Here is a 13,220-nt window from a genome sequence, read left to right as displayed (position 1 = left end):
GTGCTGTGTTAGGGGCAGGCCAGGAGAATGTAGCTCTCAAACTCCAGGCGGCATTCTGCATTCTCCCTACAGTTTTCACCAGTTAACTCAGCGCCGGGATTGTAGTTCACATGAGCTTTTAATGTTTAGATAATCATCGCTTGCGATACGGCTTTCGAAACAACATATGGCACTTGTCTTTCATCAGCGAGAAAGAACCCTTCAAATGAAAAGATACACTGACTGTAGCAGTTATGCACAGACCCATAAGGCTGTGTGTGTCCATCTGTTTCCCGTAAAAAAGCGCTGTAACATTGGGATATGGCCCGGTGGGAACACTAAAAGTGTGTAGTAATTTAAAGGTTTTTTAAAATGTATAATTTTCTCGCTGATATGAAAGCTACCTTCCTTATGTTTCTAAAACACAAGTGGTGCGTGTTAATGTGTACCGCAAGCGTCTGGGCTCTTACCAAAACTCCCCCGGTCAGAAGATACCATCGTCAATAGGCGCTAAAGCAGTTGGCGTCGATGAATTGGTTAAGAAGAATGTATCCATGCAGAAGGAGAAAGGTGCAGCCAGCCATCTTTCACTAGCTTTGGTTAGCCAAGTAGCCCACTGTGTTTGTTCATAGTTCCATGAACATGAATGCACTGCATATCTTCAGAAACGATTCACACACCTTGACCTTTTCCACATTTGTTGTTAGACTGAATTAAACATGTATTCAATTGAGATGTTTAGTCACTGCCCTACACACAATGCCCCATAATGTCAAAGTGGAATTATGTTTTCCAAATAAATTAAAAGCTGAAATGTCTTAAGTCCAAGTATTCAACCCCTTTTTGTTATGGCGAGACTAAATAATTTCAGGAGTAAACATTTGCTTAAGTCACTTAATAAGTTGCAAGGACTCACTCTGTGTGCTGTAATGGTGTTTAACATGATTTTTGAATCACTATCTCATCTCTACCCCACACATACAATTATCTATAAGGTCCCTTGGTCGGGCAGTGTATTTAAAACGTAGATTTAACTACAAAGACCAGGGAGGTTTTCCAATGTCTCGCAAAGAAGGGAACCTATTGGTAGATTGAATAAGGAAACTCATCAAGTACGCTAAACTGCTAGTGTGCTCTCACATACGGCGTCACGCTAACTTGCAATTGCAATGTGCTTTTAGGATTCTGAAATAACCCGTAGTACTCACCAGATGTGTTTACCATAAACACATACTATGAGTAACACACTAACACCAGCCTCACAACTCAAGCCCTGCCTATGGGGACATGTAGCTAGCAGTATTGTTTGTCCTAGGCCATGCATGTGTACTGATAATGCTGGTGAATAATGCATGGTGGCTGGCCTCTGCAGTGGAGGTGCTGACCGACAACCATGGGCCTGAATAGGGGAGGGGCTGCAGCTTGCAGTCAGACTCCGCAGCACCTCACTAGTTAACTCCCAGATCCTGTTTCTGCCTCTCTCTCCAAATAATTCATTGTCCCTTGACCTGTCACTCACTGCTGCATACACCAGGGCCTTTGAAGCAATGGCGTTCTGAACAGTCTGTTTTGAGTGGCCGTTGGGAAACTTGGGATTGCTAAAAGAACACGTTGACATACTTGGAAAAGGTTACTGACTTCTATAGACTTCATGGGTTTATTTACTCATGTGTCTCTCTCCTTTGTGCATTATTTGGTATTTTAGGCCACATACTTTTATGTGCTTAGTGACCTACTCTTCAACTTTTAATACATTAGAAAGAGAACAGCATGGTGAAATGCTTAAATTGTACAGATTTTAATCCTGTTTCACGTCCGTCTTGTTTTGACAGAGCTTTACGGCCCAGATCAACCAAGTGTTCCCAGCTGAGGATGATGTCAACAAACACGTGGAAGACAACTGTGAGTTTCTAGCACAAACACTGCTATTGTTTTAGCAGAAGTCTGCAGTCTCCAGCACAAGGTTTTTATGTTTCTTACCATCACATAAAGTTGCCCTAATGGGCACCTACGTGGTTTTGCAGCACTATATGAAGTAATGAACTGAATTACAACCCTGAAACTGTTACCCCCTCCAAAAACTCGATTGAGGAATGCCATTTTGTGACATTTTATGTTCTTATGTGTTTTCCATTTTGATCCATCCTCTTCTTGACAGCTTGTGATTTACTGTTGTTTTTCAGGTTCTTTGATGTACTTGAATGAAGCCACTCTATTGAACAACGTCCGCGTGCGGTATAGTAAAGACAAAATTTATGTAAGTACTTTATAACACACAACCTGTATTTTCGCTACCGTTCAAAAGTTTGTGGTCCGGTGCACAACTGAGCAAGAGGACAAGTACATTAGAGTGTCTAGTTTGAGAAACAGACGCCTCAAGTCCTCAACTGGCAGCGTCATTAAATAGTACCTGCAAAACACCAGTCTCAAAGTCAACAGTGAAGAGGCGACTCCGGGATGCTAGCGTTCTAGGCAGAGTTGCAAAGACAAAGCCATATCTGACTGGCCAATAAAACTATTAAGATGGTCAAACGAACACAGACACTGGACAGAGGAACTCTGCCTAGAAGGCCAATTTTCACCTGCGCTAAAATAACTGCAAAAGGGTTTTCTAATGATCAATTAGCCTTTTGAAATGATAAACTTGGATTAGCACAACGTGCCATTGGAACACAGGAGTGATGGTTGCTGATAATGGGCCTCTGTACGCCTATGTAGATATTCCATAAAAAATCTGCCGTTTCCAGCTACAATAGTCATTTACAACATTAACAATGTCTACACTGTATTTCTGATCAATTTGATGTTATTTTAAATGAACAATAAAACATTTTTTTAAAAGCTTTTATTTAAAAAACAAGGACATTTCGAAGTGACCCCAAACTTTTGAACGGTAGTGTATATCCTGCTGTCTTCCCCATCAGTCTTGTTCCAACAGCTGAACAGGTTGAACCAGTAGGGGCAAGGCCGATAGAACACTCACTCATTATCATGCTAAAGCCCTGTCACCTCAGCCACTTCTGTCTCTCTTCACCTACTGTACTTTACTGCATGTGTGTGTTGTGGTGTGTTCCCTCCTTGATGGATGGCGTGACGGCCTTATCATTGTCACTCTGGGCTGCATGTCAGGTGGCTGATGGGAGCGAGGGCAGTTACATTGACGCGCACGCACACCTGACAGGCAGCCCAGAGTGACAACAAGGCCTTCACACCGTCCATCAGGGAGGGGACACAACACATATACACACGCAGACACAGCTAGCGCTTGTCATCAGTCTCCCTGCTGGCCCCTGTCTACCCCTTTGTAATTGGCCAGGGAGCAGAGCAGAGCCAGGGAGCGCTATCCTGTTCCCCACTGAACTTAATTAGGTCCTCTGAGGTGACAGCCAACCAGGCAGGCAGGGGGACATGGATGCCAGCTGGTGGGGGAGAGGAGTCATGGGACACTTGTCTTCCAACGGGTGGCATCTAGTGGCTGCAGTGAGAAACTGCTGAACAGGTTGCTGTGTTCTATGGAAGTGTTTGGCTGATATGCAGTGAGACAATTCCTTTTAGCAGTGATGGGACTCGTGTTTTGTTAGGTACTTGTGGAAAAACTGGGTGTTATATCAGAAGTGTTCACCCCAAAAGCATTTGATGTTTATCTAGTGCTGAGCGATTAACCGAAATGTTGGTCTTTTTTTTTTTGCTTTTTAAACAACTAATTTACTGACATCGGTTAAATTATTTGAATTCCATTTAGTTCCTTTTTTTTTCTGTGAGCTCAATGCGCAGTTTCTCTAGAGAGAAATCTGATGAAGCCTGAACTGTGCGACGTAGTCAGGAGTTGTGGTTTCCAACATGGCGGAAATAATATTAACTACAATAACCATAATCCATTGCATGCCTACGTGTCCGGTCTGTGTGGGGCAGACATGGAGAGGGAGAAAAGAGACAATGTGCTGTTGCTTTGCTTGGTATCTCTACCTGAAAATACATGATATAAGTGATTTTGATATTCAGCAGTCAGTATGCCTTATTTACTTTGAAGAACTACTGAAATCTATAGAGATGAGATGCTGACTTAGAATGAAATAATAAAGTCATAAAACAAAAAATGTAATATACATTAAGAAAATATAGTTAAGTAATGTGAATAAATGATGGTTAATAAGTGAAAAGCCGTAATGGGCAGTCACTACCGTCATGGGACTTACTAATTGTTTTATTCTGTGTTACATCATTCAACCCACATAATGTATGGTGCATTATATTGTTTTAAGAAATGTGCGACACTGAACCTATGTCAAAAAGCACTAATTGCTCAGCACTAGTATGGTATCTTGCTTTAAAAACTACCTTTTTGTGCTAGAGTATTTCTGACTTCAGGTTTCCCTTTGTTTTGTCTCCCAGACGTTTGTAGCCAATATCCTGATTGCCGTGAACCCGTATGTTGACCTCCCAAAGCTCTACGCTCCAGAGACCATTAAACAGTACCATGGGAGGTCCCTGGGCACCCTGCCGCCCCACGTCTACGCTATCGGTGAGTACTAGGGAGGAAGGACCACACGGGCTGCGTTCCAAATGGAACTCTCTTCCCTATATAGTGCACTACTTTGACCAGGGCCCATTGGGATCTCGTCAAAAGCAGTGCGCTATGTGGGGAACAGGGTGCCATTTGGGACGTAGAAACACGGATGTCTCTGTGCCACTGTTGGGCTGACAATGCATTACACTTTCACATCTGTCCACTGGAGGGCAGTCTATAGTAATTTTTTCTGCTCTGTCAAATCAAATTCTATTGGTCACATACACATTTAGCAGATGTTATTGCGGTCATAGTGAAATGCTTGTGTTTCTAGCTCCAACAGTGCAGTTATCTAACGAATCACAACAATACACACATCTAAAAGTAAAATGATGGAATTTAGAAATATATAAATATTAGGATGAGCAATGTCGGAGTGGCATTGACTAAAATACAGTAAAATAGAATACAGTATGTAAACATTATTAAAGTGACTAGAGTTCCATTATTAAAGTAACCAGTGATTCTATGTATATAGGGCAGCAGCCTCTAAGGTGCAGGATTGAGTAACCGGGTGGTAGCCGGCTAGTGATGGCTATTTAAGTCTGATGTCCTTGAGATAGGAGATGTTTTTCAGTCCCAGCTTTGATGCACCTGTACTGACCTCGCCTTCTGGATGATAGCGGGGTGAACAGGCCGTGGCTCGGGTGGTTGATGATCTGTTTGGCCTTCCTGTGTCTTGGCATATTTTCAGTGTGATTTTGCTACCTATTTCCAGTGAGCATTCAATGTACAGTTTGACTTTGCTAATGCAAACATCCATCTTGAGGATCCCATTTGGATTATGTTGTGTGTGTTACTGATGTGAACACTGTAATCATTTAGAAGTACAGGGAGCATTCATTGTAACTTCTGCATGGCTATTGCAACCGTAGACTTCATTTATGATCCCATTGAGATACTTTTTTTGTGTCACTGAGGTAACGGAGAGGGTAAATAAACTGTAAACACTGTCTAATGGCTGGATGTCTCTTGTCAGCTGACAAGGCCTTTAGGGACATGAGGGTGCTGAAGATGAGCCAGTCCATCATCGTGTCCGGGGAATCTGGTGCCGGAAAGACTGAAAACACCAAGTTTGTCCTCCGGTAAAGTTATGACGTTCTCTGTGCATCGTCAACAGACAGGCTGTGTCCCAAATGGCACCATATTCCTCATAGTGCACAATTTTTATTTTCCAGAACTAGTCAAAAGTAGTGCACTATATAGGGGAGTAGGGTGCCATTTGGGACATACCCCAGTCTGATCTGGCAGGCTGTTTTCTATTGGTTTGTGTAAAGAAGTGCAGTCAGAGTATTCACATTAACTCAGATTTTTTTTCTTCTGCCATGTAGATACTTAACAACGTCTTATGGAACAGGTCAAGATATTGACGAGAGAATAGTTGAAGGTACATCAAAAAATCTCACTTCCCAGCAGCGTGACTTAATACCACACTGTATGGATTTGTGTTTTGATTTCTCTTCCTCAATCCCACAGCCAATCCCCTGCTGGAGGCTTTTGGGAATGCTAAAACTGTCAGGAATAATAACAGTAGTCGCTTTGGGAAGTTTGTAGAGATCCACTTCAACGGAAAGGTACAGCAGCAGCACTATCATACCGCTGTACCATATTTCACGATCATTAAAATCATCAGACACCATAATAATAGTGTTCAAATACTATTTGAAATTGTTCAAATACTTTGAGCGTTTGCTTTGGCTACTTCTGATACTAATTGAACCGGTGTTGTCTGGTCAGAATACTGTGGTGGGAGGCTTTGTGTCCCACTACCTGCTGGAGAAGTCCAGGATCTGCCAGCAGAGCCAGGAGGAGAGGAACTACCACATCTTCTACCGGCTGTGTGCCGGAGCCTCAGAGGACATCAGGACCAAGTTCCATCTGGAATCCCCAGATGCCTTCAGGGTAAGTGGGGCCTACTGGCCGGCCTAAAACTCACTCACTCACCTTTTGCTAGCTCCTTGGAGCGTGTGCGCTCAAGAAGATCAACCTGATTAAGGAGCTCCGCAGAATCACTGATCTATAAATCACCTTGCATCTCAAATAACGAGTCGTGTGATTGAGATTAGTGAATCTATGCAGCTCCTTGCTAAGGGCGATCCCCTCAAACACTACCTGACACTCGTATCAGTGTGAGGGAGTGAGGACTTGGCTCCTCCACCCCAAGCAGTCAGCTCAACAGGGGGTACCAAAGCTCCTCATTAAATATTAAGGAAACTCACTCGTTTTGGTGTTTAGGATTAACATAAAACGATGCTATGAAAATGTCAAGTCATGATACATGGTTGGATGAATTTTTATTGTTGCGCCGTACCTCTGAGACCACTAGATGGCATTCTCAGCCATCCTTTAAGAAGGGCTTATTTTCATGCCATAAACTTCACAAATATAACAATCCATTGCATTGTGCTTTAATTAAGGAAAGCCAATTCTGTTATAGTCAGTTGTCAGATTATTTGAGGAGTTGTACAAACTCTCTTCCTGCCTTGTCCATTATCGTTCATCCTTAAAATTCTCTGTCTGGTTTTCCCTCAGACTGTGTTATCGACACCCAATTCTGCTGTTATTAGCTGGCAGGTGTTTAGAGAAGTTGTACTAACTCAGTGCCTGCCATTTCTGTCCACCATTGGTCTAAAGATCCCCATCTGGTTCCTGTCAGGGGGATGAGATTCTTTTAAGACACCCAATTAGGTTGTAGTTAACTGGCAGGTTTTTATGGAAGTTGTACAAACTCCCCTCCTGCTTTGTCCAATATTGGTCCCCTCTTTTAAAGTTCCCTCCCTGCCAGGGCTCTTTAGGCTGGTGGTTCCCAACCTTTTCCGTTCTGAGGACCACCAAATTGCGATCAACTGCCACATTTCTTAAAATTGACCACCAAGATATTTTATCAGTGAATGTAATAGATTAAATGCATTATTATTATTATTATTATTATTGTTATAAACAATTGTTATTGTAAAAAGTAATGTAAAATTGCATAATAGCGTTAATACTCCATCAAAAAAATGTGTGAACTACCTGCAGTGCCCCCGCATACCACCAGTGGTTGATCAGGAAGTTGAAGTGCTTTGACTCCAGCTCCTGACAGGAACATTGTCCACTGTAATGGAGATAGTCAAACTGAGGGATGCAGTTACATTTCTTGTGATCTCCAATTCAACTTGGACATTACTATTGACCGTTGGGAATTATATAGAATTATATATAGAACAGCACCCAGACAACTCATGTGCTCTGTTTCACATCCAGTGCAGATTAGCAACGCATGGAATTGAAATGGAGTTTGAGCAGCTAGACAGGAAGGAAGTTGCAGGGAAAAGGGATTTCAGTACCTTCAACATCACTTGCTGCGGACACATTTCAGCGTGGCTCCCAAGGTAGCCTACATCTCCCCTCTCTTCAGCTGGACATCACTTTCATGTCAGAATTTTGTTCTTCAGCCTCATTTGTGTCATTTGGCGTACTGCGTATGGCCATAGTTTCCCTGTATTTCTGTGATTTTTCTCCCCTGCGAAAGCATTTCTTCTGGGCAGTAAGCCAGGTACTTCTGCTCGACCGTGGTCCCTTGCTTCCTCGAATAGTCTTATCTGTCCTACCATTTTTCTGATGATCTGGAAACTAAAATGACATTTTATTTATTGATCACACCAATTACTTTTGTGCACAGCAGAGACCCAGTGGGGTTAGCAGCAGGACTGTGTGGAGCTTTGTAAGATGTCTGTTATGTTCTGTAGCCTTGTGTTACTGAATATGCCCTGTCTGGAGTGTAGAGCACTGGGAAGAGAAGGAGGGAGACATACAATCCTCCTCAAGGCCTATCTCTGTAATTAAAGTATTTGTTCCGTTCCATCTGGCCAGCTGAAAATGACTCGTCTTCTACAAACAAGATAAGCAACCGGGTTCTGTTTTGTTATTCTCTCCTACCCACCTGGGACGTTGTCGTCGCGCTCATCAGGCCCGTATCTCTAGTGACAGGCAGGAAGGGAGCAAGCGACTGAGAAGTCATTAAGTCGCACAAAGGCAATTACGGAGAGGAGTAACGTATTTTCTGCCAAATACACTCTTTGCCATGAACAATGGTGAATGATCAAGACCCAAGTAAACAACAAATCCGCTCACAGCGAAGTGTAATCCATCATGTGGAACGCCTGTGCAGGCCACACAGACTTACATGGAAATAGAGAGACAGTGATGTGGAAATGCAATCGCTACATTTTGTTGCCTTCACATGAACCCTCAAAAGGGAATAAAGTTAGATTTTTTTTTTTTGTCCTACTCCACATTTTCAAAGTTGAACTAAAATTATCGGAACGTTTCCTAATTTAAATAAAGAAAACAAATGTCTTTATTGCTCAATGCTTCACTCACCAGAGTTAATGCTTGGTGGAAGCACCTTTACAGCTGTAATAATTATTTTAAGAACTTCTAACTTTGCACAACTCTTAGGGCAGCATTTATCCATTGTTTTTGTCAAAATTGCTCAAGGTCAATCAATTTGGGTGAGTCATTGATGGACAGCAATAGTCAAACCTTTTTTAAAGTCCATTCTCTGGCAGGACCACTCAGGAACTCTCAACACCTCATGGAAAGACATTCTTGTGTGTCTTTGACATACAGTACCAGTCAAAAGTTTGGACACCCCTACTCATTACAGGTTTTTATTTTTACTATTTTCTACTTTGTAGAATAATGGTAAAGAAATCAAAACTGAAATAACACATGGAACCATGTAGTATCCAAAAAAGTGTTAAACAAATCAAAATATATTTTATATCTAAATTCTTCAAAGTAGCCACCCTTTGCCATGATGACAGCTTTGCACACTCTTGGCACTCTCCCAACCAGCTTCATGAGGTAGTCACCTGGAATGCATTTCAATTAACAGGTGTGCCTTGTTAAATGATTTTGGAATTTATTTTCTTTATGCATTTGAGCCAATCAGTTGTGTTGTGACAAGGTAGGGGTGGTATACAGAAGATAGCCGTATTTGGTATAAGACCAAGTCCATATTACGGCAAGAACAGCTCAAATAAGCAAAGAGAAATGACAGTTTGTCATTACTTTATGACATGAAGGTCAGTCAATACAGAACATATCAAGAACTTAGTTTCTTCAAGTGCAGTCATAAAAACCATCAAGCGCTATGATGAAACTGGCTCTCATGAGGACCGCCACAGGAAAGGAAGAACCAGAGTTACCTCTGCTGCAGAGGACAAGTTCATTAGTTACCAGCCTCAGAAATTGCAGCCCAAATAAATGCTTCGCAGAGTTCAAGTAACAGACACATCTCAACATCAACTGTTCAGAGGAGACTGTGTGAATCAGGCCTTCATGGTTGAATTTCTGCAAAGAAACCACTACTAAAGGACACCAATTAGAAGTAGAGACTTGCTTGGGCCAAAACACGAGCAATGGATATTAGACCGGTGGAAATCTGTCCTTTTGGTTGAGTCCAAATTTGAGATTTTTGGTTCCAACCGCCGTGTCTTTGTGAGACGCGGAGTAGGTGAACAGATGATCTCCGCATGTGTGGTTCACACCGTGAAGCATGGAGGATGTGGTGTGGGGGTGCTTTGCTGGTGATGACGTCGGTGATTTATTTGGAATTCAAGGCACACTTAACCAGCATGGCTACCACAGCATTCTGCAGCAATACGCCATCCCATCTGGTTTGGGCTTAGTGGGACTATCATATGTTTTTCAACAGGACAATGACCCAACACCTCCAGGCTGTGTAAGGGCTATTTGACCAAAGAGGAGAGCGATGGAGTGCTGCATCAGATGACCTGGCCTCCATAATCACCCGACCTCAACCCAATTGAGATGGTTTGGGATGAGTTGGTCCGCAGAGGGATGAAAAAGCAGCCAACAAGTGCTCAGCACATGTGGGAACTCCTTCAAGACTGTTGGAAAAGCATTCCAGGTGAAGCTGGTTGAGGGAATTCCAAGTGTGCAAAGCTGTCATCAAGGCAAAGGGTGGCTACTATGAAGAATCTAAAATATAAAACATGTTTTAATAAAAAATAAAAAGGTGGTTACTACGTGATTCCATATGTATTATTTCATTAATGAGTAGGTGTGTCAACTTTGGACTGGTACTGTGTGTGTATATATATATATATATATATATATATATATATACAGTGGGGAGAACAAGTATTTGATACACTGCCGATTTTGCAGGTTTTCCTACTTACAAAGCATGTAGAGGTCTGTAATTGTTATCATAGGTACACTTCAACTATGAGAGACGGAATCTAAAACAAAAATCCAGAAAATCACATTGTATGATTTTTAAGTAATTAATTTGCATTTTATTGCATGACATAAGTATTTGATACATCAGAAAAGCAGAACTTAATATTTGGTACAGAAACCTTTGTTTGCAATTACAGAGATCATACGTTTCCTGTAGTTCTTGACTAGGTTTGCACACACTGCAGCAGGGATTTTGGCCCACTCCTCCCTACAGATCTTCTCCAGATCCTTCAGGTTTCGGGGCTGTCGCTGGGCAATACGGAGTTTCAGCTCCCTCCAAAGATTTTCTATTGGGTTCAGGTCTGGAGACTGGCTAGGCCACTCCAGGACCTTGAGATGCTTCTTACGGAGCCACTCCTTAGTTGCCATGGCTGTGTGCTTTGTGTCGTTGTCATGCTGGAAGACCCAGCCACGACCCATCTTCAACGCTCTTACTGAGGGAAGGAGGTTGTTGGCCAAGATCTCGCGATACATGGCCCCATCCATCCTCCCCTCAATACGGTGCAGTCGTCCTGTCCCCTTTGCAGAAAAGCATCCCCAAAGAATGATGTTTCCACCTCCATGCTTCACGGTTGGGATGGTGTTCTTGGGGTTGTACTCATACTTCTTCTTCCTCCAAACACGGCGAGTGGAGTTAGACCAAAAAGCTCTATTTTTGTCTCATCAGACCACATGACCTTCTCCCATTCCTCCTCTGGATCATCCAGATGGTCATTGGCAAACTTCAGACAGGCCTGGACATGCACTGGCTTAAGCAGGGGGACCTTGCGTGCGCTGCAGGATTTTAATCCATGACGGCGTAGTGTGTTACTAATGGTTTTCTTTGAGACTGTGGTCCCAGCTCTCTTCAGGTCATTGACCAGGTCCTGCCGTGTAGTTCTGGGCTGATCCCTCACCTTCCTCATGATCATTGATGCCCCACGAGGTGAGATCTTGCATGGAGCCCCAGACCGAGGGTGATTGACCGTCATCTTGAACTTCTTCCATTTTCTAATAATTGCGCCAACAGTTGTTTCCTTCTCACCAAGCTGCTTGCCTATTGTCCTGTAGCCCATCCCAGCCTTGTGCAGGTCTACAATTTTATCCCTGATGTCCTTACACAGCTCTCTGGTCTTGGCCATTGTGGAGAGGTTGGAATCTGTTTGATTGTGTGTGGACAGGTGTCTTTTATACAGGTAACGAGTTCAAACAGGTGCAGTTAATACAGGTAATGAGTGGAGAACAGGAGGGCTTCTTAAAGAAAAACTAACAGGTCTGTGAGAGCCGGAATTCTTACTGGTTGGTAGGTGATCAAATACTTATGTCATGCAATAAAATGCAAATTAATTATTTAAAAATCATACAATGTGATTTTCTGGATTTTTGTTTTAGATTCCGTCTCTCACAGTTGAAGTGTACCTATGATAAAAATTACAGACCTCTACATGCTTTGTAAGTAGGAAAACCTGCAAAATCGGCAGTGTATCAAATACTTGTTCTCCCCACTGTATATATACAGTGGGGAGAACAAGTATTTGATACACTGCCGATTTTGCAGGTTTTCCTACTTACAAAGCATGTAGAGGTCTGTAATTTTTATCATAGGTACACTTCAACTGTGAGAGACGGAATCTAAAACAAAAATCCAGAAAATCACATTGTATGATTTTTAAGTAATTAATTTGCATTTTATTGCATGACATAAGTATTTGATCACCTACCAACCAGTAAGAATTCCGGCTCTCACAGACCTGTTAGTTTTTCTTTAAGAAGCCCTCCTGTTCTCCACTCATTACCTGTATTAACTGCACCTGTTTGAACTCGTTACCTGTATAAAAGACACCTGTCCACACGCTCAATCAAACAGACTCCAACCTTTCCACAATGGCCAAGACCAGAGAGCTGTGTAAGGACATCAGGGATAAAATTGTAGACCTGCACAAGGCTAGGATGGGCTACAGGACAATAGGCAAGCAGCTTGGTGAGAAGGCAACAACTGTTGGCACAATTATTAGAAAATGGCAGAAGTTCAAGATGACGGTCAATCACCTTCGGTCTGGGACTCCATGCAAGATCTCACCTCGTGGGGCATCAATGATCATGAGGAAGGTGAGGGATCAGCCCAGAACTACACGGCAGGACCTGGTCAATGACCTGAAGAGAGCTGGGACCACAGTCTCAAAGAAAACCATTAGTAACAGACTACGCCGTCATGGATTAAAATCCTGCAGCGCACGCAAGGTCCCCCTGCTCAAGCCAGCGCATGTCCAGGCCCGTCTGAAGTTTGCCAATGACCATCTGGATGATCCAGAGGAGGAATGGGAGAAGGTCATGTGGTCTGATGAGACAAAAACAGAGCTTTTTGGTCTAAACTCCACTCGCCGTGTTTGGAGGAAGAAGAAGGATGAGTACAACCCCAAGAACACCATCCCAACCGTGA

General features: G+C 42.7%; 1 protein-coding gene across 10 annotated transcripts in view; it reads left to right on the top strand.

Moving 5' to 3' along the window:
• Nucleotides 1-13,220, top strand: part of LOC139582257 (unconventional myosin-VI-like) — a 95,717-nt gene that overhangs the window by 25,359 nt on the left and 57,138 nt on the right. For all 10 annotated transcript variants that reach the window (XM_071412254.1, XM_071412253.1, XM_071412251.1 and 7 more), the window contains exons 3-9: nucleotides 1,812-1,881; nucleotides 2,163-2,236; nucleotides 4,372-4,501; nucleotides 5,526-5,631; nucleotides 5,878-5,933; nucleotides 6,023-6,120; nucleotides 6,284-6,448. In XM_071412254.1, coding sequence (XP_071268355.1) covers nucleotides 1,812-1,881; nucleotides 2,163-2,236; nucleotides 4,372-4,501; nucleotides 5,526-5,631; nucleotides 5,878-5,933; nucleotides 6,023-6,120; nucleotides 6,284-6,448 — 699 coding nt within the window. The remainder of the gene's footprint in view (nucleotides 1-1,811; nucleotides 1,882-2,162; nucleotides 2,237-4,371; nucleotides 4,502-5,525; nucleotides 5,632-5,877; nucleotides 5,934-6,022; nucleotides 6,121-6,283; nucleotides 6,449-13,220) is intronic.

The sequence above is a fragment of the Salvelinus alpinus genome, chromosome 8 (genome assembly GCF_045679555.1).
Source record: "Salvelinus alpinus chromosome 8, SLU_Salpinus.1, whole genome shotgun sequence".
Classification (NCBI taxonomy): Eukaryota; Metazoa; Chordata; class Actinopteri; order Salmoniformes; family Salmonidae; genus Salvelinus; species Salvelinus alpinus.
This window is presented reverse-complemented; position numbering and strand designations above follow the sequence as displayed.